Source organism: Plecotus auritus (assembly GCF_963455305.1).
Source record: "Plecotus auritus genome assembly, chromosome: 13".
In the NCBI taxonomy this organism is placed as follows: domain Eukaryota; kingdom Metazoa; phylum Chordata; class Mammalia; order Chiroptera; family Vespertilionidae; genus Plecotus; species Plecotus auritus.
Window position 1 is genome coordinate 7,495,860 of NC_137779.1, and position 25,548 is coordinate 7,521,407.

At 40.8% G+C, this 25,548-nt stretch overlaps 1 protein-coding gene across 2 annotated transcripts in view; it reads left to right on the plus strand.

The window, feature by feature from the left end:
* The window catches only part of TAOK3 (TAO kinase 3), a 158,161-nt gene extending 132,817 nt beyond the window's left edge, over positions 1-25,344 (plus strand). For both annotated transcript variants that reach the window (XM_080649750.1, XM_080649751.1), the window contains 6 exons: positions 279-407; positions 6,544-6,747; positions 14,416-14,655; positions 16,498-16,710; positions 22,772-22,954; positions 23,990-25,344. In XM_080649750.1, the coding sequence (XP_080505876.1) occupies positions 279-407; positions 6,544-6,747; positions 14,416-14,655; positions 16,498-16,710; positions 22,772-22,954; positions 23,990-24,151 (1,131 nt within the window). In that variant the 3' untranslated portion in view covers positions 24,152-25,344. The remainder of the gene's footprint in view (positions 1-278; positions 408-6,543; positions 6,748-14,415; positions 14,656-16,497; positions 16,711-22,771; positions 22,955-23,989) is intronic.
* Positions 25,345-25,548: the final 204 nt, after the last annotated feature.

Sequence of the window (25,548 nt, forward strand, 5' to 3'; positions counted from 1 at the left end):
TATGAAAAAAAATTATTATAATCATTGTTAGTTTACCTTTCATCCCATGTATTTTCATGTATGTGTTTACGGTTTTCCTTCATATTTTTTCCCATAAAATGTTTGTTGAAGATACAGGGAAATCAGAATAGGCATTTCCGTATTTTGTTTAATTAATAATTTGTTCAAAAATTACATTATTCAGCATTTATGGATTCCTTTAATGCATTAGAGAATATATATGGCTAAATTCTGTGTGAAGAACAAGTCATCCAAGATCATATTTGGTATTTTTGCAGGCAAAGGTAGCTGCAGCAGATGAGAAGAAGTTCCAGCAACAGATCTTGGCCCAGCAGAAGAAAGATTTGACAACTTTCTTAGAAAGTCAGAAGAAGCAGTATAAGATTTGTAAGGAAAAAATAAAAGAGGTAAGAATACCAATATTTGTAGTCACAAATTTGCCATTAGAATGGTTGGAATTTAAAATTGATTCATCATACATTGTGATCAATATGTAGTCTAACCCATTGATTCTCAAACTTTACAGTAGAATCATCTGAAATGCTTTTTAAAACAGATTACTAATCCACCCGTAGATTTTCTGATTCAATGGGTCTGGAGTGGAATTTGAAATATGCATTTCTAACAAGTTCCCAAGTGATGCTGATACTGGGAGTCCAGGCACCACACTTCAAGAACCATTTGTTCTAACTCTAAACCATTCTTGCTTGCTTCTCCACACTTCACACAGAGTGATCTTTTCAAACCATAAATCCAGTCATATCACTTCAGGGTTTTAATATTTACTGGCTTCCCATTACTATTAATATAGATCAAAATACTAGAAGTCCCTACGTGGTCTACTACCAGCCTCCCCTCCGGTCTCACTTCACACCAGTGTTCTCCCCACCTGCTTACCCAACCCCCAACTCTTCACTGCTCCTGCCACAACAGTCACCTTTTGGTTCCTCAAGTGTATTAAACTCTGCCCTTCCCCAAGGTCTTTGCTCATAGTGTTTCTTCCATCAGGATGCTCTCCGCATGCCTCACCCTCAGTCCCTCGCTGACTGTAATTCTGCTGTTTATTTCTACTCCTCTTCCTTATAAGATTTAGGGTCATTTATTAATACCTTAACTTAAATATCACTTCCTCAGGGAAGCCTTTCCTGACTGCCTTGACCAGGGCAGGTGCCTCTAGTTTCATGACACTAGCTTTCAATTATACTTTTTTTTTTTTTTTTTTTAGTGATTCTTTGAGCTACTTTCCCTGCAGGCCTATTGGCCAGTAAGTGATATAGGTAGAGACCATGACTGTTTTGTAGTAGTAATTGTTGTTGTTGTAGATGCTTTTTTCCCATGTTGTGTGTGTTTTTTGGTATCCCTGTGTCTGGTACATGTGAATATTTGATAAGTGAATGATTAATTCTTGAATGTTTGGTTGAAGACCACTAGTATGGCCTAAGAGGGCCTGAAAGCTCAAATTTCTTCAGTTCTCCTTTTACCAGTACTTACAGGTAAATTGCCTCGAGTTCCATAGATTTTCCTTCTGAGACTTAGGATTTCTTATTTGTCAACTACTAGTGTATTAAGATTTAATAAAATTCAACATGGGGCATTGTTCTAGTATATGAAATAATTCATTTGAGCTCAGATCTAAGGTAACAGCAAGAGACGGCAATGTTCCTCTCCATTTCTTTTTTATTTTTTATTTTTTTTTTCATTTCTTCTTTTTTTTTTTTTTTTTTTATTAAATAAATCTTTATTCAGATTATTACAATTATTTCTCCCTTTTTTCCCCATAGCTCCCCTCCACCCATTTCCCACCCCACCTTCTGCCCTTACCTACCCCCCACTGTCCTCATCCATAGGTGTATGATTTTTGTCCAGTCTCTTTATGAACCCCCCCATACCCCTTTCCCCCTGAGAATTATCAGTCCACTCCCTTTCTATGCCCCTGATTCTATTATATTCACCAGATTATTCTGTTCCTCAGGTTTTTAATTTACTTGATTTTTAGGTTCACTTGTTGATAGATATGTATTTGTTGTTCATAATTTTTCTCTTTACTTTTTTCTTCTTCCTCTTCTTTAAGAATACCTTTCAGCATTTCATATAATACTGGTTTGGTGGTGATGAACTCCTTTAGCTTTTTCTTGTCTGTGAAACTCTTTATCTGCCCTTCAATTCTGAATGATAGCTTTGCTGGGTAGAGTAATCTTGGTTGTAGGTTCTTGCTACTCATCACATTGAAAATTTCTTGCCACTCCCGTCTGGCCTGCATAGTTTCTGTTGAAAAGTCAGCTGACAGTCGTATGGGTGCTCCCTTGTAGGTAATTAACTGTTTTTCTCTTGCTGCTTTTAATATTCTCTCTTTGTCTTTTGCTCTTGGCATTTTAATTATGATGTGTCTTGGTGTAGTCCTCTTTGGATTCCTTTTGTTTGGGGTTCTGTGGGCTTCCTGGACTTGTAAGTCTATTTCTTTCACCAGGTGGGGGAAGTTTTCGGTCATTATTTCTTCAAATAGGTTTTCAGTATCTTGCTCTCTCTCTTCTTCTGGCACCCCCATAATTCTGATGTTGGTACGCTTGAAGTTGTCCCAGAGTCTTCTTACATTATCTTCAACTTTTTGGGTTTTTTTTTTTGCTTTTTGCTTTTTCGGTTGAGTGTTTTTTGCTTCTTTGTATTTCAATTCTTTGACTTGATTCTTGTGTTCCTCTTGTCTGTTTTTGGGTCTCTGTATAATATTTTTTATTTCAGTCAGTGTATGTTTAATTTCTAGTTGGTCCTTTTTCATCTCTTCGAGGGTCTCGTTATATTTATCGGCCTTTTCTAGGATATTCTTAAAAAGCCTTATAACTGTGGTTTTGAATTCTATGTCCAGTCGTTTGTTTTCCTCCATTTCTTTTGTTTGTGATCTGATTCTTAGACGCCGCATTTTCACTGCTTCCCTGGGTTGGTAGATTTGTGTGCTAGGTTTCCAATTTGGCCTAGTGGGTCTGCCTCCCCAGTTAACCTGAGGTGGACACTCTTGGTGCACCCCTTTGTGGACTGTGTGTACAGCCTTGTTGTAATTAAGTCTTGATTGTTGTTGGTGTAACTGGGAAGAATTGACCTCCAGGCCAGTTGGCTGTAAGGATCAGCTGTGTCTATGCTGGGAGAAGTCCGGTGCTGGAGACAGCCTTATAGGATTAGACTTGCCAAATTGCAATAGCCTCTGTGCTCAGCTTGGATGGGGTGGAGTCTCAGTCTTGGCTTCCCGTCAGCCTTGCCCTTGCGCGCACGTGTGTGCCTTCAGTCCTCTGCCTTCCCGGCTCCCGATTCTCCGCCCGAGAGTCCAGACTCCCCCCACAAGAGCGTGGGTCCCCAGGGGCTCGCCTGGAACTGGGGTTCACTGCAGTCAGAACTGGGGCTCACTACAGTCAGAACTGAGGTTCAGTGCCGTCAGGAGCCTCTCACTCCCTTCCGCTAGGGAAAGCCTGTGGCAGCCTCCGCAGCCTTTGTGCGCACTGGCGCGCGCGCGCGGACTTTCAGTCCTCCGCCTTCCCCGGCTCCTGAGTCTCCGCCCGAGAGTCCAGACTCCCCCTACAAGAGCGTGGGTCCCCAGGGGCTCGCCTGGAACTGGGGTTCACTGCAGTCAGGACTGGGGCTCACTTCAGTCAGAACTGAGGTTCAGTGCCGTCAGGAGCCTCTCACTCCCTTCCGCTAGGGAATGCCTGTGGCAGCCTCCGCAGCCTTTGTGCGCACTGGCGCGAGCGGACTTTCAGTCCTCCGCCTTCCCCGGCTCCTGAGTCTCCGCCCGAGAGTCCAGACTCCCCCCACAAGAGCGTGGGTCCCCAGGGGCTCGCCCGGAACAGGGTTTCAGTGCAGTCAGAACCGGGGTTCAGTTCGGTCGGGGGCTCCCTTCCCCCTTCCGCCAGAGAAAGTCAGCCAGGCTCTCAGCCGCCCTTCCTCTCTGCGCGCACAAAGACCCTTTGCCGTACCTCCAATTCTCTGTGAGCTTTTCTCTATCCTTCTAGTTGTAGAATTTTCACTCAGTCAGCTTTCCTGCGGTTCTGGATGGTGTCCGTTCTGTCTTTTAGTTGTAGTTTTGAAATTGTTGTGCGAGGCAGCAGTTTAGGTGTTTACCTATGCCGCCATCTTGGTTTTCCCACCACTCCATTCATTTCTCTCCATTTCTTTTTTAAACTGGGAAGTGAAAGCAAGTGTTTTGGGATGGGGCCTCAGGATCTTTGGTCCCTCCTAGATGTGCCACTGGTACTTGTTGGGCCTGACAGAAACTTGTAGTTGCTCCACACTGCCTGAATAGGAAGAATCTCTGACACCAAAGAGTCTAGAAAACCAAGCTGTAGAGAAAAATAGTCCAACTAAGAAGGTTCACATTCTCTCCATTTTCTCTTAGTTATTGCTTGAGCATAATTATTAGATCACAATAGAAGGATGTTTCTGGATCACAGAGATAACCTTGATTTTTAAGTAAGAAATTTTCTCAGCTGCAAATGTCTTCTTATTTCTAACACTGTATGTTTACTCATTCTCTGGAGGTCATACAATATGACCGCAGCCACCATCTTGAGCTCTTGTAATACTAAGGCATTTGGAGATTGCCTGAGTTCCGCCTTTAGAAGAATCTGCCACAGAACAGCATTCAAGAGTCCCCACTCAGTCTTCAGACATAAGACTGTTTAGAGTCCACCATGCTCAGATTTATGAGTGCAGGAGGCTACAGGCCTGAACTTACAAGTCATTCAACACACTCATGAAGAAAAACGGGCCTAAACCCAATTTGAGATAGCCTCAACAAGCCTTTCTGTGCAAAGCTAGTATCACTCCTTCTGAAGTAAAGCTTGGTTCACATTGTTTAAAGTGACATGTATATTTAGATGTTGGTATACTTAAAGGAATTGTCCTTGAAATGACAAAACAATCTCCATGATTCCCACTACTGATAGATAGCAGGGGCATGGGTAATACAAAATGATGGATGGTCCAGAAATAATTTATTCATGATTTTGGAGAGAATTTTAATGAACATATTTGAATTTGGGTGTGCAGTGTAGTGGTTAATGCTAAACCTAGTAGTAAAGTTATGGCATTAAGAAATGAGTCACCAGCTTTCCTGTTGTGATCCTGGCCTACTCCATGTTGGCAACAGCACATGCTCTTGTTGATTCTAATATTTCACTTAAGACTTATTAGAACAGGAAAGTTGATTCACAAGGACTTCTTGACTAAGCGCAAAAATAATCTAAATAGTGTGTGATGTCTGCATCACAAAACTTTAAATAAAAGAGGTGTTAGCAATTAAAGGGGATTTCACTGAGTAGTTAACCAAATGTTATAGGTCAAGCTTGTCCAATGGAACAGTATGAACAAAGAAGAGTACCCTGTGCTTTCCATAAAAGTGGTCATTACTTTCCCCATAGATTAATATATTCTTAACTGTTCTGATTCACTGCTTTCTTCTCTTTACCATTATGGGCTGAAATACTAACGATTTTTGTCCTTTTGAAAATATAGGTGGCTTATAATCCCAGATGAAGACTGTTTTTCCCTAAAATTCAAATGAGTGACATTGGCAGAGTTACCGCCTGTCTTTAAAACCTGTCTGCTTCTCTTGGTCTTTTCCCCACCTCCTTTGTCCAAGCTACTATCATCTCTCACCTGGACCTTTACACTAGTCTCCTAGCTGTCTCCATGGACACACTGTTGCCTTCTTTATTCTGTTTTCCACACAGCAGCCAGTCACCTTTTTGAAAAGCATATCATTATGAAAACCACCCACCACCATAGAAAATCCATTTCTCCTGTCCCAGGCCTGACAGAAACTTGTAGTTAAGATCCTTAACTCAGTCTGTAAAACCTCTAACCTAATGGTCCTGTCTGTCTGTCTGTCCAGCCTCATCTCATGTAACACTCCACCACACTCTGGCCTTTCAGTTCCTTGATCATACACATACCGTGTTTCAATGAACCCACCCTAATGGTTTTGCATATGCTGTATCCTCTACCCAGATTATTCTTCCCTTTCCTTTGACTGGTTAATGCCTATGATTTTTCAAATTTCAGCTCAGCTGTTACCGAGGTTCAATAGTTTCTATTAAACATTCTTGTAGAACCAAGAACTCACCTTCAAAGCAGTTGTCACAGTCATTTTTAGTTCATAGGGTTCTTTGTTTAGTTTTTTATTCTAGACTGAAAAGCTCCATGATGGTAGATACCATGTTCTTTTGTTCACCATTGTATCCTTATGCCTTGCACAGTGCCTATCACATGATGGGAACTCAGTAAATATGTATTTGATTGATGAGTGAGCAAATAATTTCTGACAGTTGAGAAGTCGGAGACTTGGAAACTATCAAGTCTTCCTCTCACTTAATATTCAATTAATTGATTTTAAAAAGTGTGTGTGTGTGTTTGGGGTAAGGGGGCAATATCAAGTCAGCCTGTGTTTACAGTTTCATTTACTTTCCAAATAATTTAATCTACCATTGCAATAAACTATTATAATTTCCTTGGCTGATGAGACTGGCATGGTTTTTCCCCCTTATTTTTTTTCTTGTGAAGGAGATGAATGAGGACCATAGCACACCCAAGAAAGAAAAGCAGGAGCGGATATCCAAGCATAAAGAAAACTTGCAGCACACACAGGCCGAAGAGGAAGCCCACCTTCTCACTCAGCAGAGACTGTACTACGACAAAAACTGTCGTTTCTTCAAGCGGAAAATAATGATCAAGCGGCACGAGGTGGAGCAGCAGAACATTCGGGAGGTATTTATGTTCCTAACTATTGTCATTTACTTATGGGACAGCAAGCCTTGTGAGGACCACACTGTTTTTTCATTCCTAAATCCTTGCTCTTCTAGTCTTCAGCGTAGGACCTTGACACAAAGTAGGTATACAAAGAGCCAGGGAATGAATTTATCACTGATAAGAGAAAGCCCATTTACAGACAAGAAATCAACTTTTTCCAAATAAATGTTATAAAGTTTTATTGAACACTCATTATAAGCCATATCATGCAGTGGAGAATCAAAAGAAGTAAAGTAACTTGCTTTCAGCCTGCTTTTCAAAGACTTGTGTTTTTGTGACTCCACATCAAACACTTGAAAAGCAATACGATGTTCTACAATCAAGTTCACACATTCAGTCATCCAGCACTTATGGAGTGCCTCCTCTGTGCCAAGCCATGCTGGAGACACCAGGGCTTCCGAGAAGCTGTCCTCCTTGCCTTCAAGTAGCCCTAAGACTCAGAGGTGAAACAGACATGTAACAGACTAATTACAATAGAGCATATTAGGTACAATAGTAATAGACATGTAAATGAAGTATGGGCATATAGTCATGAAAGAGCTTGTAGGATTCAGTGATTGATGAGATGCTGAGTGTCTGGGTGTGGAGGCTGCAGCATCAGAACAAGAGTAGCTGGAAGCAGAATGTGGAGGGCCTTGTTTCTTAAGCCAGCGCATTTAGATTTTAGTCTGAAGGCAGTTGCATGGCCGCCAGAAATTTGCAAGCAGAAGGGTGATGGTGAGTTTTCTTTATTTTGAAGAATGAGTGCATCAATGTGAGGGGGTAAGCCGGAGTGGTCAGAAGTCAAGTACAATGAGCTCAGCTAGGATGCTCTTCTCTAGTTCTACCTGGAAGAGGCATTGGGGGTAGAGAGAGGTTAGATTTTTTTTTTTAATTAGCATATATCTTCCCTAGCCCAATACTATAAAATTCATATAAGCTTGTGAAGATTCGATCTGAGTGACATTTCTGAAGCAGAACTAAAAATAATTCGGACCTAACGGTGTGAGAATTTTAAAAGAGAGAGCAGTAAAAAATGACTTCAAACCTCCTTCTCTGGGAAATTGGACAAATGGGATGGTCTTCACTGAGATGAGGAATAGAGAATGGGAATCAGTTGCAGATACAAAGTTCAATAGGAGATGATTGTAACCTGGTTTAATCAAAGAGAAACCTCACAAATGAGCTAGCACATTGGTAAAAACAGCAAGTTTGGTAAAAACAAAAAACAGTGTTTGCCTGCATGAGGGAAACAAGCACTTCAGGTACATTTAATGGGAATTGGGGTAACTTTTTGGAGAGCAATAGTATTCAAATGGCAAGGAAAAGGGCAGTGCAAACTCAAACTTATTGACCACAATTATGAGCCAGGCTCAGGCTCTTTATCTGTGTTCTCTCATCTTATTGGAAGAGGGAGAAACTGCTGAACATTTTTGAGCCAGGCAGTGATATGGCTAAAATTTTACTATAGTGAGAATCAGCCCATTTTGATTAGAGCAGTGGTTCTCAACCTTCCTAATGCCTCGACCCTTTAATACAGTTCCTCATGTTGTGGTGACCCCCAACCATAAAATTATTTTCGTTGCTACTTCATAACTGTAATTTTGCTACTGTTAATGAATTGTAATGTAAATACCTGTGTTTTCTGATGGTCATAGGCAACCCTGTTGAGAACCACTGCTGTAGAGCCTAAGACCATCGGAAAACACAGACATTTACATTACGATTCACAACAGTAGCAAAATTACAGTTATGAAGTAGCAACAAAAATAATTTTATGGTTGGGGGTCACCACAACATGAGGAACTGTATTAAAGGGTCGCGGCATTAGGAAGGTTGAGAACCACTGGATTAGAGCATGAATTCTCAGGGGGAGTGAAAATGGTTCTTGTAGGGGAGGAGTCTTAGATATTACAACAATTTGAGGCCCTCTGAAGGGTCACAGTACATAAACAGATACACAGTATATCTATAGTATTGACATTTTAGGAGTAGAGATGGTCAGGGAAGGGGAAATCTAAAAAGGCTCTGATGGGGACAGTAATGGGAGAAATACTGGATTAGAGGGAATAAATGAAAAGCAAAGAGATCTGGTGGTAGGAAATAGGCTATAGACAACGGTGGTGGTGGTAGCTATCAAAAGAGAGGTGGGTTTGAAACATATTTTGAAGTATAAAATAAGCAGCAGTTGGCACACAATAAGATATGAGAGAAAATATGAAGGTAGAATCAGAGTTATTTCTAAGGCTTAAGACTTGGGGAAATGCAGATTTGGATGGAAACAGAGCTTAGAAAGGTGTTGGTAAAAAACTGATTAACGCATTACTAGGCATGCTGAATTTGTTGGAAGGCAATAAAGTCTAAATTAAAAAATCCAATAGCTAGTTGGAAATAACATATTTGGGATTCTTTTCATCTGGCAATTATTAGTTATTCTAATAGCACATATTTGGAAGAAATCTGAGGCTAAGGGGACAGTTATTACCAATAAAAGCTATAGAAGACAGTTATTCCCCAAAAATGATAGAAACTATATTCATGACTTCATTACTATCAAGTTCTAAACAACTGTGCGAAGAATAGCTCTATGAGGGTATTTTTCTTAAGAATTTAGATTTTCTTTTGTTTAGTCTTATTCCAGAGCCTTCTTCATGAAAATGTTCAGTTTTTCTTTCTGTTTGCAAAAGTCATCAAAGAACATTGAAAAAATACAAATATAGAAAAATACAAAGTTGAGTAATGAAAGTTCTTGATATTCCCATCCTATCCAATCTCTACCCTGAGACAATCACCATTAATTTGCGCACATATTTCCAGTTTTTTTTCTGTACATATGTATGCATACATAAAGCTTATATATTACATGGAACTCTCACATATTATATAGAAGTTTACAAAAATAAGGTTACATTAGTATCAGAGGTGTATTTGATCTGAAAGCAATAGAAACAAACTGGCTGATTTAGCATGGGAAGGAATTCATTGGAGGATAACGGGATAGAAGACAGAGCTGGAAATCACACTGGGAAAGAGGGAAGAATCACGCTGGAAAAGCAACGTTCATGACCCAGAGAGCAAGCACCAGTGGACATTGCTCAAAGCATCACCTTTTGAATGTATCTCCTCCAGCCATGTTTAATTTTTGTTTCATTGTTGCTTCCAATTCAGATTTCTAGGAGAGAGAACTTGATTGGGTAATGTGCTTACGCTTTTAATCCCTGATTCCAGAAAGGGTGGAATAGCATTTTGGGAAAAGGGGAGCCTTAAAAGAAGGGGAAAGGATACTAAACCTACCAAAGAAACCCCAGATGTCCACTATACTGTTTAGTAACTTTTTTTTCCATTTACTATCTAGGACATACAGCTCTGCCTCACTCTTTTCAACCATTAGTATGGCTATGAGATTATTTAATAAGGTACTTCTCAGTGGATATTTTGAAGTTTTACAGTATTATTGACAATGCTCCAGAGAACATCTTTGTACAGAGATCTTTTTATACATATGCAAGTATTTTGTACAGTACATTCTCACCAGTGAAATTTTCAGGTCAGAGTATATACATGTAGATTTTTAAATAGATATTGCCAAATTGCCCTCTAAAAGGGTTTATACTCCCACCAACAAAGAGTACCTGTTTTTCTGTATCTTTGCCAAAAGTGAGTATTAGCAATCCTTTTAATTATTAAAAACATTTTTAAAAGATCAACATAGATTGGGTTGAGCCTCTTCCACTATTATCACTGCACACAGATGCCCACTGTTTTCTAAGCAGTTATGAAACTACGAACTGAAACTAAGAAAGCATTAAATGTCTTAGGCTAACAGCGTCTCCACTTAAATTTTTTTCCTTTTTTTAAAATATATTTTTATTGATTTCAGTGATGAAGGGGAAGAGGGAGAGAGATAAAAACATCAATTATGAAAGAGAATCATTGATTGGCTGCCTCCTGCACTTTCCCTACTGGGGATAGAACCCGCAACCCGAACAGGTGCCCTTGACCAGAATCAAACAAAAGACCCTTCAGTCTGCAGGCCAACGCTCTATCCATTGAGCCAAACCAGATAGGGCTCCATTTAAAATTTTGAATTCTAGTCCTTACTCAACCTCAGTGGGCATGAGGACAACTGCTTTTAAAGAAGTCAATAGCACTTTCCACTGAAATTTAAATAAAATAGAATGATTGGGCCATAGTTACGAAGGGTTGATTAGGGGACATACCCTGGACCCACATCTTACACAGGAGGTACATTCGCCTAAGGTTTGGTGATGTGCTTAGAGGCCATGGTATATGAAAATACCTGTTTCAATACTAAGCTCAAACTCAACTTGGCGAGATGCTTAAAGTATGTGATGTTTCCCATTTCACACTTCTTCCAGGGCGTGTACATTGAGTACACTGGTGGGCAGAATCACCTGTTCATGACATTTGTTTTTTTATTTTTTCTTTGCTCACTTTGTTGAATTTGTATAAGCTACAGGTGTGCACATGGCATGGCTCTACTTTAAATTATGTCATTTGTACAGATGAAGCAACCATTGCAGAGTGTCTAGCTAGCACAGAGGAATTCTTCCAAATATTGTACCACAGATTCATAAAGCATAAAACAGAAAAATATTAGCCTTCACTGGGACATCTTTTAATGGAAAATGTCGAAAATCTAAAAACCTGACTTTTAGCCTCAGTTCTGCTTTATAGAAGTTATATGATCTTATGTTGGTCTCTCAATTCCCAAATTCCTTTCTATCATGTATAAAAGGGGTAAAGCCTTATAATATTACCACCACATAGGGTTGCAATTAGGATTAAAATATATGAAGTCATTTTTAAAACTTGAAAGCACATTCCACATTATTATGTAGGCACAGCACTGGGTAATGTTTTCCCCCCATGTTTTAAAGTTTTATAGGCAGCCTACCATCTTACATCTCAGCAACTCAGATGTATGAATTAAAGGTAAAGGGAACAACCTACTATTATAACAGTAAAGCCACTTCAGTATCATGTTTATTTCACTTTCTAGTGGTTTATAAAAACTAGTTTTAAGACATTAACTTCTGAATAGAGAAAAATAATAATGACATATTTATGTATTCTGAAGCATTTTCTTAAGTTCTTTAATTTCATCTTCACAAGAATGGTAGTTGGTGGTGGGAAAGTTATCCTCACTTTACACCTGTGGAAAATAAAACATCGATTAAGAGACTTGCCTAGAGCCGTCCATGAGTTGGTGGAAGAGCTGAAACTGACTTACACCCTGAATATTTTTCCATTAATTCTCAAACTTTAGTATATGTCAGAATTAGCTGGGTAAGACCAATAGCTTGTAACCAAGGTACTTCTGATGGACAGCATCCTGTAGCATTCCATTAAACATAAAAAGAAGCATTTGATTTCTTCTGAAAGTATGGTTTGCTTTAATCTTTTATTCCTACCCCCTCACCCCCAGAGGGTTCAGAGCCCTGGGCAGCTCAGATGCAGTTTGGACTTCTCAGTTTGGGAAAGTGTGGAATGTACAAGTGCCCAATATTGGGAGACCTGGTACTCAAAGGTTCAACATGACATAGTGACTTAGAACCCATTTCAAGGACTTTCCTTGGCTTCCCTTGGTCAATGGACTGGAATAGCTTTAGTCTCTGGGAAGGGCTCACTGTTCTTTAGTGCCACCTAGGGGCCAGTTAGTGGTTTTTAAAAGAACACATTTGATGGCCCAGGCAAAGAGGGAAAATAAAAAAATGAAAAGTAAAAGCAGGAGGAGATACAGGGAGATGCTCTGGGATATTATGTTATATTCCTTAAAACAAATGTAAATTGCACTTCTGATATTTCCCCACTAGAAAATAAACTCCACAAGGGGGTGTGCTTGTTCACTGCTCTCTCCCTGGTGCCTACAACAGTGCCTGACGCATAGGGTATGCTCAACAAGTAATTTGTATAATACATTAAGGAATGATTAGTGACTTTGCTCCAGTAATAGAGGCTATGCTGTGTAAAGGAGTTCTCTTCAGGATAGAAGGCCCAGATATGCAAGATATTCTCATCCACACTAATATGCAAATGTTATTGATAATTATATGAAATAAATGACTTGCATTTTCTCCCATAGTGGATCCCATTAGAAAAGAGAGCCAACCTATCATTCTAACTTAAAGCCCAGCTCAGAATCTTTCCCCTTGGCCTTTTTAAGAGGTGGTAATATTACACTTTTCAGAAATCTCACAGCATAAGATTTTTACCTATTTTATAGCACTTGGCACTTCCAGCCTTGCTCTGTCTTTTTTTTTTAATTTATACATAAACTTATTTCTCTGTGTGAATTAAGGTTCTTGGTTTACATGTTACTAAAATTTACTTGAGCTAGCTTATGCCAAAAGCAGGGAATTTACTACAGAAATATAGGAATGTCTCATAAAACCCAATAACAATAGTACAGCTATACCTAGTACAGGAGTGCTTAGAACCAGTCAGAAACTTAGGCATCAGTATATTCCCTGCACTTCTTGCTTCTTTCTTTTTTATTTTTGCTCTGAAGCCCAGCTTTCTCTAATCACTCAGCCTTCATAGCAGCGGGTGGCTACCACATATGCAGTTTTAAATGCCCCTCCATTCTAGCTGTACATAAAGATTCACTGTTTATGAATCTCAATTTCAAATTCCTAGTACAGAAAATAAATTGATTCATTTAGCTGTGAGCTGAACATATACTTTCATACATGTCTAATACAGTTCCCTAGTTAAGGACTGCGTGGCTTAGTAAACATTTTTATGCACCCAGAGCACATGATTCAGATGTTTGATACAGTGCCATTCAGGAAATATTCTTGAACTGGTGAATGAAAAAATTTCACTGAACTTATCCCTCCTTTTTTTCTAGTTTCCTTTCTTTCCCCACTTCAACAAGAGAGTCATGAGCAGAAGTGGTAAGAACAGAATGATTAGAACTAGAAATGATCCAACAGACTATAATGTACAAGATGAAAGGAGAGAGATCTCTGCTTTTCCTCAGCATGCCGTGAACACTGAGATTGAAAGAAATAGATAATTGGCCTACTTCTGATACATACCGAAAAAAAAAAAAAGTATTTTCCCGTAAGAACACTGCAGACATTATCAGTTTACTTCTGTGATTCTCAGCTCTGAGTGCCTATTAGAATCACCTGGGGAACCCTTAAAACTGTTGATGTCATGGTCCCACCCCAGACAATCATCTGAATTTCAGGTTGTGGGATTCAGTCATCTTATGTTTTAAAAGCTTCCTCGTGTAATTTTAATGGGCAGTCAGGGTTGAGAACCACTGTTTTAACTGAAGAAACGTGTATTTAGACCTGTGCATGTCACACCATCTAATTAAGGGTCACGACAGCTCTGTGAGGTAAGAAGGGCTTGGGCAGAATTATTCCCATTTTATAGATAGAGTCATTGTGATGGCTGGGAAGTTGCCCATCTTGTAAAAATGGTGGCCCCACATACAGAACCTAAATCTCCAGGGACTGTTAATCTAATCTCATTAGGTTATGCCGCCAAACCCTACTGGTTTAATTAAGAGAGTTTGTAGTGCTGTTCCTTGCCCTCCCTCACTCAGTTGTGAATTCCATCCAGTCTGTCTCCATTCATCTCTCTCCCTTTATCTTTTGTTCCTGAACGCAGGAACTGAATAAAAAGCGGACCCAGAAGGAAATGGAGCATGCCATGCTGATCCGGCATGACGAGTCCACCCGAGAGCTAGAGTACCGGCAGCTGCACACGTTACAGAAGCTACGCATGGATCTGATCCGTCTGCAGCACCAGACTGAACTGGAAAACCAGCTGGAGTACAATAAGAGGCGGGAAAGGGAACTGCACAGAAAGCATGTCATGGAACTTCGGCAACAGCCAAAAAACTTAAAGGTAAGAGAAAATGGAAGTATTTCCCTGCCTGTGCTCCAGAAGAGATGGGCCTGGATCAGTGGCTCCTACACCTGGATGATGATGGTCAGAATCATCTGGGCGGCATTTCAAAATTACCAATTTCTGGACCCTGCATCTATTGAATGAGACACTCCAGATGTGAAGCACAAGAATCTGTATAGAACAAACTCCTGAAGAGACGTTGCTGGTCAGGCTGGTTTGGAAGCCTTTCTACAAGACGATCTTTCCCTTTTCCTTTATATCCATTACATAATTTCTCTGACTCCCTCATGACCTGCCCTTTGAAAAATTTTAATGTGCGGACCAACAGCAGCCCATGGTTCTAAAACCAGGAAATAAGAAAGCTACCTGGCAGGTGTAGGGCAGATAAGTTTCATCTGTCAGACCAGTCATATGATTGGTAACAGCACTACCGATTGAAAACGACTGTATTGAAAAAGACTCTAAAGCACACCATGCTTTTAGGAAAGAGTGAGACATCTGCCATGTTGGTGGGGATCAACAATGAATCTAGATGTGCCTGCACTGGAGAGATGGAGCTCCTCTGGCCTAACTGCCTCCAGATCATTGTGCCTGACTGCTAAGTGGGCTCTATAGACTGTTGCTCCGTGTCAAGGGAGACTGTCAGTTTTGATACAGATTTGAACCACTCAGTCACTCTGGCCATGCTCCTCTCTAGCCAAATCCTAGCCTGTCCAATTAGTGATTCCTGTAATCACAGCTCCTCCAGGGGTTCAAGAAATACACATACGATTCTGAGGCAAACTGATGGAATGCCTTTGGACTTACAATACACCCCACCTTCTCATTGCCAAAATGCATATTTGATATTGCTACATGCAGTATAACCTCTTAATAGGGGGCAGGGGTAATACTAAAATCACTTTTCCTTTTTATTTATGCTGACATTTAGTGTACTTGTCAAGGAAACACATAACAGTGAGAGCTGGCTTATACATTGTCATCTTTTTTCTTACTTGGAAATGAAGGGGGGCAACAAAAAATGGGGAAAAACAACAAATAATAGAGGACACTAAAGATTTTGACTAGGAAACCATAAAAATAATGAACCAACTTTTAACAAACTGAGCTTTATAGTATGCCACAATCTGCTTAGAGTTGTGATCCCCTTGTAACAATTCATATTTTCATCCATTTATAAATTCAAAATTAATTCTATTTATCCTATATAATAAAAGCCTAATATGCTAAGTGTCTGGTCGGCCGGTCGGCCGTTCAACTAACCAAAGTATAATATGCTAACGATATGCTAAGGCCACTCAACCACTTGCTATGATGTGCACTGACCACAAGGAGGCAGACAGTCAACCGGTCGACCCGTTGCTATGACGTGCACCGACCACCAGGAGGCAGAATCTCCGACCTGTAGGTTAGCTTGATGCTGGGATCCGGCCGATCAGGACTGAGTGAGATGGGCCGGACACGCCCTGAGCCCTCCCACGGTCCCTCCCTGGCCCCAATCATGCACCCGTGGGGTCCCTTGGCCTGGCATGCACCCTCTTGCAATTCAGGACCCCTCAGGGGATGTCGGAGAGACAGTCTCAGCCCAATCCCGCAGGCCAGGCCGAGGGACCCAGTGGTGCACGAATTTGTACACTGGCCTCTAGTTTAATATAAAACCAAAAGTATTGGTAGAGTTAACTCTTGCTGTGACATATGTATTATTTGTTATTGACCAGTGGTGTGGGTCACTGAACAGAAAGACAGATGGTCCCAGCACCTGTATTGTATCATTACAATGGAAGACTTCCTGTATTTACTGATGTGTCTTTATTTTCTTTTTGTCACTTTATCACACAGGCCATGGAAATGCAAATTAAAAAACAGTTTCAGGACACTTGCAAAGTACAGACCAAACAGTATAAAGCACTCAAGAATCACCAGTTGGAAGTTACTCCAAAGAATGAGCACAAAACAATCTTAAAGACACTGAAAGATGAGCAGACAAGAAAACTTGCCATTTTGGCAGAGCAGTATGAACAGAGTATAAATGAAATGATGGCCTCTCAAGCGGTAAGTTGTTAGGTTTGGTGCCATGGCTTCAAGAGTTTTGGGAATCAAGAAAACTCAAGATCCAGCCTTTTGCTCTCAAGATGATTCTTGCACAAATTTAGGATATTGGTGTTTTTCTGCCCAGAGAACTGAGGAAATGACGACGCTGAATAAACCCAAGCCGATTCGGATACTTGCTGGAGTGTGTCTTATAAGATGGAACTCAAGGAATACCAAGCTAAATCAGATCTGTGGCACATAGGGACTCTGAGGGCAAGATGTGATAGATACTGCATATAATATCATGTTTTTATTCATCAAAAATTGCTCAACCAATGTCAGGCATAAATGAGTAAGATGCACAGACACATTCATTCAATAAACTTTTACTAGCATCTGTGTTCAGCACCCTGCTGGGCTCAGAGAGTGGTGAGCTAGAGAGACAACATAAAATAAAAATAAAGCATAATAAATGCTTTGAAGTGGGAGGTGAGGGGGGCTGTGGAGGGTAAGTAGGAACAACTAATCTAGTCTAGGGAAAGGTTTTCATCAAGAGCCAAGAAGACTGAAGAAACTTACTGCATTAAACAGGTTCCATGGAAAGGGGCCTACATAAACAAAGGTCCAAAAGTTGTAAAGTATGCATTTGAAAGAACTTTGGTGTGAGCCCAAAGTTTAAGGAGGAGGATTGTGGGAGCCTAAAATAGAGAGGTCATAAACGTGTTGGTAAGCCAGAGATGGGAGCTTGCCTGGTAATTCTGTGGAGTTTTCACAAGGAGATGAGTCTTAAAGAATAATAGTTTTCCAAACAGACAAGAGGAAAAGTTATTACTAGCAGAGGATACTGTATATGCAAAGATTCAAAATCCCGAAAGAAGATGGCACATTTGAGGAACAGTCGGTAGTAGATATGGCAGGAGTTTAAAGGGAAGCTGGTCAGACCCTCAAAAGCCATTGTAGAAGCAATGGCGAGCCCCTGAAGCCTATTTTAGGAAAGCGACAGGGTCAGATTTGTGTGATAAATACTGGCAGTAATGTGTCACATATAGGCAAGAGACCTGTTAGGAAGCTATTGTAATAGTCCAGGGGAAAAGGGGAATAAAGGCCTGAACTAAGAGAGAACATGCTAATGGAGATGGGGAGGAAGGAGGAGGATTTGAGAAATAGTTAGGAGATAGGAATATTTAAGAGATCGAACTTAGTGACCATTGAAAGATAGGTTTGATAACAGTGGGATAGGTCATCATTTTACCAAGATAAATAGAAGAAGGGGCAAGTTTAGGTGCCTGGTAGATAATTGGCTGAGTTGTGGACGTGTTATCTGAGCTATGTTGGTATCCAAGTAGAGAGGTACAGAGGTACCCACACCACTGGTCAATAACAAATAATACATATGACACAGCAAGAGTTAACTCTACCAACACTTTTGGTTTTATATTAAACTAGAAGTCTAGAGTTCAAGAAAGTGTCAGGACTAAAGACAAGAAGTTAGGCATCATTATTATATGGTGGCAGTTGTAGCTTTAGGAATACCTGAGATCTAGGGACAGAGTTGTGGACACCAACATGTGAGGGCTGAGTAGAAGTAGAAGGAAGAAGATGAATAATCAGCAATGTGGGAGGGGAACCAGAGAGAGCATATTGCAGAAGCCAGAACAAACATTTCTAGTTGATTTTAGATGTTGCAGAAAGACCAGTTGGACCTAGCAGTGGATTTGTCCATTGATTGTCACAATCAGTGGAGTGGTGCGAATGGAAGGCGAGATAGTGCATTGAAAAAGTGATTAGGCGAGCCCTAGCCAGTTTGACTCAGTGGATAGAGCATCAACCTGCAGACTGAAGGGTCCTGGGTTCGATTGCAGTCAAGAGCACATTCCCAGGTTTCGGGCTCGATCCCTACTAGGGGACATGCAGGAGGCAGCCAATCAATGATTCTCTCATTGATGTTTCTATCTCTCCCTCTCCCTTCCTCTCTGAAATCAATAGAGATACATTTTTTAAAAAGTTATTATGTGAGAGAGAAACTGTAAGTGAGAATGCTTTTCCCAGATCTTCATCAGTGGAGGAAAGGAGAAAGAACTGTAGCTAGAGGAACACAGAGTTAAAAGACTGACTTACGTTTATTGGGAAAGGCTTAATAAGCATGTCCTTAGGCTGAGGATAGGAGCCAGTGTACTCATTCATTCATTTATCCAATAAGTATATATTGAGTGTTTATACACTGTGCCCCAGGCATCCTGGATACTGTGGTGAATAAGACAGTCACCAGTTGTGTCTTCATGGAACCTGAAGAAGAGTGGAAGAAACAGATAAACAGATATAAGAGTGGAGGAAAAGTCTATTCATTGTAATGGCAGAGCAAGTGCGGTGTGTTAATAGAGTGTAAACTAGGAGAGGTAGGCTGACATGACACAGTGATCATTTAAGCTGAAGTGTAAGAAGCACATTCCAGGCAAAAGGAACAGCATTTTTAAAGATGGGAAAGACAGTGGCACTGTTCTAGAATTCAAGTCCATTATGTTTAGAATGTAGAGAAGAAGCAAAAGCCTAAATGAGAAGAAGATGAGGGTAAATGGGCTAGGTCAGCGGTCGGCAAACTGTGGCTCGCGAGCTGCGGTTTGCCGCTCTGTTGACTAATGAGTTTGCCGACCACTGGGCTGGGTCATGTAAGGGCTTGCAAACTTTCTTAAGAATTTTTATCTTTATCCTAGAAGCAATGGGAAGCCACTAATGAGTATTAAGGAGGGGACTAATGTCAGATTTGCATTTTTTGAACAATCACTCTGGTGACGTGGAGAATGTCCTGAGAGATGGCAAGGGCGGATATATGAGGATATGGGCATGAGGGAGTGGTAACTAGACCAGAGAGGGATCATTGGGATGAAGGAGAAGTGACTAAATTTGAGAGATAGGCAAAAGATAGATTTGAAAGCACTTAGAAACAGATTGAATGTGGAGAGTGAGGTATTAAGGATGACTCCAAGTCTCCAGTTTGAACAAAATGGTAGATGGTACTACCATTTACCTATATGGTTAAAAAATAATAAAAGGGAAGTGGAGCAGATTGGGATAGAAGGGAAATATGATTAATATTTGTCATGTTGAGCTTGATGGCCTGGGAAACATCCAGGTGAAGGAAGATGTCTCTAGTAGGTGATAAGCTAGCATGGACCTCAGAAGAGAAGTCTGAAATAGAGGTACAGCTGTGGGAGCTATTTGCATGCAGATGGTAATTGGAGTCTTTGGAAGAGATGAGATTCCAGGGTGTACCTGGAAAAGGAGAGAGGGAAAAACGAAGAGGGTGTGTGGTATCAGAAGACAAGAGAAAGATTTCAGGGAAAAAGGGGCAATCTATAATATCAAACGCTGCTTGGAAGAGCCTTCATTAATGACCTTGATGTGAGCAAATAAGTAGAGGAGTAGGATCAGAATGAGGAGTGCAAGATCGGTGTGCAGAGGGGCTGAGGGAAGGAGAGGGGGAGAGAGTTGATAGGGACATAAAGGTTGAGAGGATTTTTGTCTAGTTCATCTTTGTACTCAGCATCTGCATCAATGCCTGGCATACAAGTGCTCACTAAACGCTTGTTATAGAAGATGGGAGATAATGTGTCAGGAATGTAGGTTCAGGATTGCCCTTGGATAAAAGGAGAGAAACAGCCTTTTCTCTGTGGCAGGAAGGAGAGGAGAACAGATGATCGTTACAGCAGTCCTTTACTGACTGCTTACCATGTGCCAGGCACTGTTTTAAGTACTTTCTAAGTGTTAGTTCATTTTTGTGAAACTCCTTTGAAGTCGTTACTGTTTTAACCCTGATTTACCTATAAGGAAACTAAGGTTTATTGAAATAGAGCCACTTGCTTAGGGCAGGAGTTGGCAAACTTTGTAAAGGGGCTGGTAGTAAATATTTTAGGCATTGTGAGCACAGGATCTCTGTCACAACTGCTCAACTCTGTTATTGTACAAAAGCAGCCACAGACTGAATGAGCATGTCTGTGTTTCAACAAAACTTTATTTACTAAAACAGGCAGCAATCCAGGTTTAGCACTTGAGCTGTAGTGTGCCAACTCCTGACTTAGGGTCACATGACTAATTGGAGCAGGAGCTAAGATTTGAACCTATTTTCAGGTGAGCTTATAAGCCTGTATGCTTGGCCACTACTATGTTATGCTGCCTCTATCACATCCTTTTCTTCAGTTTAATTCACTTTACAAAACAGACATGATATTTACCTCTACTTTTACTTATAAAACGTTGTGATGCATTTTGTATGTGCAGCTTTTGGGGGATTAATAGCAAATACTGGAATATCCTCTGATTTCTAGACTGGCACTTTTGTAGAGTCAGAGCTGGTACAGAATAACATAGTTACTGACATTAATAATAGAATGCCAGAAATAAGAGGAGCTGGCGGTGTTTCTTCAGTGGTCTCCAGTGCCCACAGGAGAAGCCTCTCCCCTACGTGGCCAGGGCTTATAGCAGTTAACACAGACGAGTAGAAATGAACAGACTTTCATTCCCTTTATTGGTAAGGGGCCTCCCATATCAGGAGGGAATTGATAACAATCTCATTGGGTCAGTAAACCCTTTGGCATTTATCTGTAAGGCTGTTCCTGCTGCAGATTGACTGTTCTTTTGTCTAGTATTTCTTCTGCCTTCGTTTCTCACTGGGAAAATGAGAAGAGAGAGATCCTCTTTAGTGGGTTTCAGTGAAAGCTGGTTAAGATGAATTATTGGAAAGCACCTTGGAAATATGGTTACATTATTTATTTTGTATTCATTTGCTATATAGTATATTTCTCCAAAAGCACTTAAGAAGGTGCTATGCAAATAACTTCCTAAAACTATTCTAATATTTCAGAGAGTCATTTCTCAATCAACATATTGAGATATATTGGTAATTGTCTTGTTCATCTTTGTAACTCAACACTGTACAGATAGGGAAGGAAGCATAAGGTGAATGATAACTACCTTGGCAAAGTGGTCTATGTGTATGGATATGTGCTGATAAACTCGGTAGAAATGTCTAATTCAAGGGTTCTAATCTCAGAGTTCCCAGCTGAACTGAGGGCTTGCCAAATCTAAACAAAACCAAGCCTGAGACAGGAGGGTCATCATCCCTAAACATACTCCTGCTCATGGTCCCAAATCTTCAACTCTGCTCACCAAAAGGTGGTCATTTCTGCTGGCTGGCTGGGCCCATTCCCCACACAGGATCGGTATCATCGTGGATAACAAACACGAAGTTCAGGTGCTACAGGGAGGCGAGAGAAACGGTCAGGCTGGTTTATGCTCTGACTTTACTGCTTCAAACCAGAATATGCCCCTTAAGATGACCAAGGCTACCTGCTGTGGGGGAGAGATTTTGAGCCACTTGAGTTTTAGACTGGCTGGCAAGCAGGCTAACATATAGCCAACCCCAGGGACCAACATTACTTGCTAGGAGCATAACGGCACTATGGTGTATTCCTTAAGTGGACTCATTGTATTTTTTTAGACCTAAGGTTATCTAAATGTATTATGATTTTGGGATTAAAGATATCTAAATATGGAAATGGTTAGTCAAAACCAAAATACCAATAACTATTAATAGTAGGTATACATCAAGGACTATGCCTTAAGATTTTATATGGATTCTTTCATTTAATCTTCACACCAATCTTAGACACTTGTTGTCTAGAACTTATTTTCCTGAGATGAAAAAAAAGAGAGAGAGAGAGACTGGGAGAGGTTATGTAACTTGCCAAGGTGACACACCTAAGTGAATGGTGGAGCTCGAGTTTAGTCTCAGGAGTCTGCCTCTAAGCCCAAGTTTAATCACTGGAGTGTGTACATTCCTGACTCCTGCTGGTGTGTGTGTGTGTGTGTGTGTGTAAGAAAGACTGTTTTAAGGGTTTGCTTTTAGAAGTGTGTAGCCCATTGGGCAAAGTGTACTATTTTTGATTCCTAACTCTGGATGTATCCAGGGCATCTCTCTTTTTTTCTGAGGGGACCTGTTACAATCCAAACACCGAAACATCTTCTCGTAGTCACTACATGCTGTAAGCGAGGCATGAATTACAGTGTATGTCTTCTGTGCCCGCAGTTACGGCTAGATGAGGCTCAAGAAGCAGAATGCCAGGCCTTGAGGCTACAGCTCCAGCAGGAAATGGAGCTGCTCAATGCCTATCAGAGCAAAATCAAGATGCAAACAGAGGCACAACATGAACGTGAGCTCCAGAAGCTGGAGCAGAGGGTGTCTCTGCGCAGAGCACACCTTGAGCAGAAGGTATGAGAGCGTTCTGTGGGTCCTGTGCAGCTGGGTGGAGGGTGGGGCACGGCCTAGGAAACGGGCACTCGTTGAGCCCTGCCTACGTACTGGGGGGTTAGAGTAGACACTGTTCACTTATTACCTGCTCCTACACTCCTAGTACCCGAGAGGTAGGCATAATCTCCATCCTCCGGCAGCATACTAAGGCTCAGCAAGGTGAGGTTACTTGCATAAATCTGATCCCAGAGCCTAAGCTCTTTCTATTACTCTGCTAGGAAATCCCCCACCTTCCCAGCCAGAGGAATACATGGGTTACTGGGTAGTTGATATGACATGTAAAAGGCACTGCGAGCTGATAGCATGGCTGATAAATGGCATGAGGAAGCCAAGTGCAGGCTTGGCTTTCATTTTTAGCTATTTCTAAATGAAAAGAAATCACCAGCAAGGCTCTTTTAAGAAATTGAAATGAAGAGAGGCTGATATTGCCATGCATAATAAATGTTATTTGAATTAAAATATTCATTGCTTTAAATATTGCTGAGGAATATGAAGTGGGAAAGATATAAAGCATCTCCAAGCTGTTGTGGACCATTTATCTGCTTAACCAGTTATTTGTGCTTCCGGTACTTCCCTGAGACCAACGTGAAGACTGCCGTCCCAGCTCCTTTCTAGAACTAAATTGCTGGTGGCCCGGGGGCGTTTGGCTCTCCGTGGGATAGCAGCACAGTCTGAGTGTGCTTGGGTGTCTGTCACCGTCTCCTCAGTTTTCTCCCGCTGAGACAGGGCACTGACCGCCATCAGCCCCGCTGCTTAGCTTGCTAGAATGGCAGAGCCATAGCCCCAGGTGGCCCCAAGCGTTTTCATTCTGGTGAGCAAGTTTTAGACATAATGGATTAGATACGAGACATGTGTCACAGGACCCTCCCGCCTGCCCCCATGTAGTTTACTCTGAGTTCCTGTGGGTCTGTGTGTCATATGTGTGGGTGTATGTGCATGTGGGTGCCTGTTGGGAGATCCTTTCTATTAACAGTCTGCTCATTGTGCTTATTTCAGATTGAGGAAGAGCTGGCTGCCCTTCAGAAGGAACGCAGCGAGAGAATAAAGTATCTATTGGAAAGGCAAGAGCGAGAGATTGAAACTTTTGACATGGAGAGCCTCAGAATGGGATTTGGGAATTTGGTTACATTAGATTTTCCTAAGGAGGACTATAGATGAGATTAAATTTTTTTGCCATTTACAAAAAAATAAAAATAAAACAGAAAAAAATTCAGACCCTGCAAAACCACATTCCCCATTTTAACGGGCGTTGCTCTCACTCTCTCTCTCTCTTACTCTTAACTGACATCGTGTCGGACTAGTGCCTGTTTATTCTTACTCCATCAGGGGCCCCTTCCTCCCCCCGTGTCAACTTTCAGTGCTGGCCAAAACCTGGCCGTCTCTTCTACTCATAGTACACGTCACAGTATTGATGTGATTTAAAATGTTTCAGTGAAAACTTTGGAGACAGTTTTTAAAAAACCAATAAACCAACAACAAATGTGGATGTATATTGCTCTAAGCAATCACTCATTACCACCAATCTAAGAAAGTAAAGCAAAAAAATAATAATAATAAATGCCAAGGGGGAGAGAGACACAATATCCGCAGCCTTACACCTTAACTAGCTGCTGCATTATTTTATTTTATTTTATTTTTTTGGTATTTATTCATCAGGAATTAAAAAAAAAACAAAGTTTTATTAAAGATTGAAAATTTGATACATTTTACAGAAACTAATTGTGATGTACATATCAGTGGTGACATATTATTACTTTTTTGGGGATGGGGGGTGGGGGGTGGGGTGAAGAGATCTTGTGATTTTTAAGAACCTGCTGGCAAGAGTTTAACTTGTCTTCAGCATATTCTGATTGTATCATAATCATTTTCTGCTGTTGCAGAGGATGTGAATACACTTAAGGAGCTCACAGAATCCCAGTAGCACAAATTGGGCTTTGGCAAATCGTGTATTTTGTGTATAGAAGGAATTTAAGGAGAGGTATTACTTATTTTCATATTGTATTTTAACTGTTTCTCTGATCAAATTTTTTTACTTCCTCCTCCTATTCCTCCCCACCTCCCTCCTTTTTCCAATTCAGTATTTGGAGTTCAACACTGTCTCTCAATCAGATCATCTTGATCTTTTTCTTTATTTCCCTCCCCCTCCCGAAGTCCCATATCTTGGTCATAAATATTGCATTATTCACACTTTCAAACTGTGTATTTTCTTACAATAAAAAATGATGAAAAAAAAAAGGCTTTACTTCTTTTGCATGCACTTTAAAAAACAAACATTTTTCAGGTTCCAAGGAAGAGCATGATAACTGTCAGAGCTTTTAATTATATTTGTAAATAAAAGTGTTCATCACATCGCCTTGCTGTGTTATTGTAGCAGGAAGTTTCCCTTCTAGGTTTACCAGTTCATAACTGAGATGGAGAGCCACCCTCCACAAACCGTTCTCCGTAGCCCCGGTTGCTCCGAGAAGAGCCATTCAAGATCCTCAGGTAAAGCTGTGTCTTCCAAGTTCTACGAGACTGAAAATAGTGTTGCACTATTTAAAGTGGTCAATGGCACC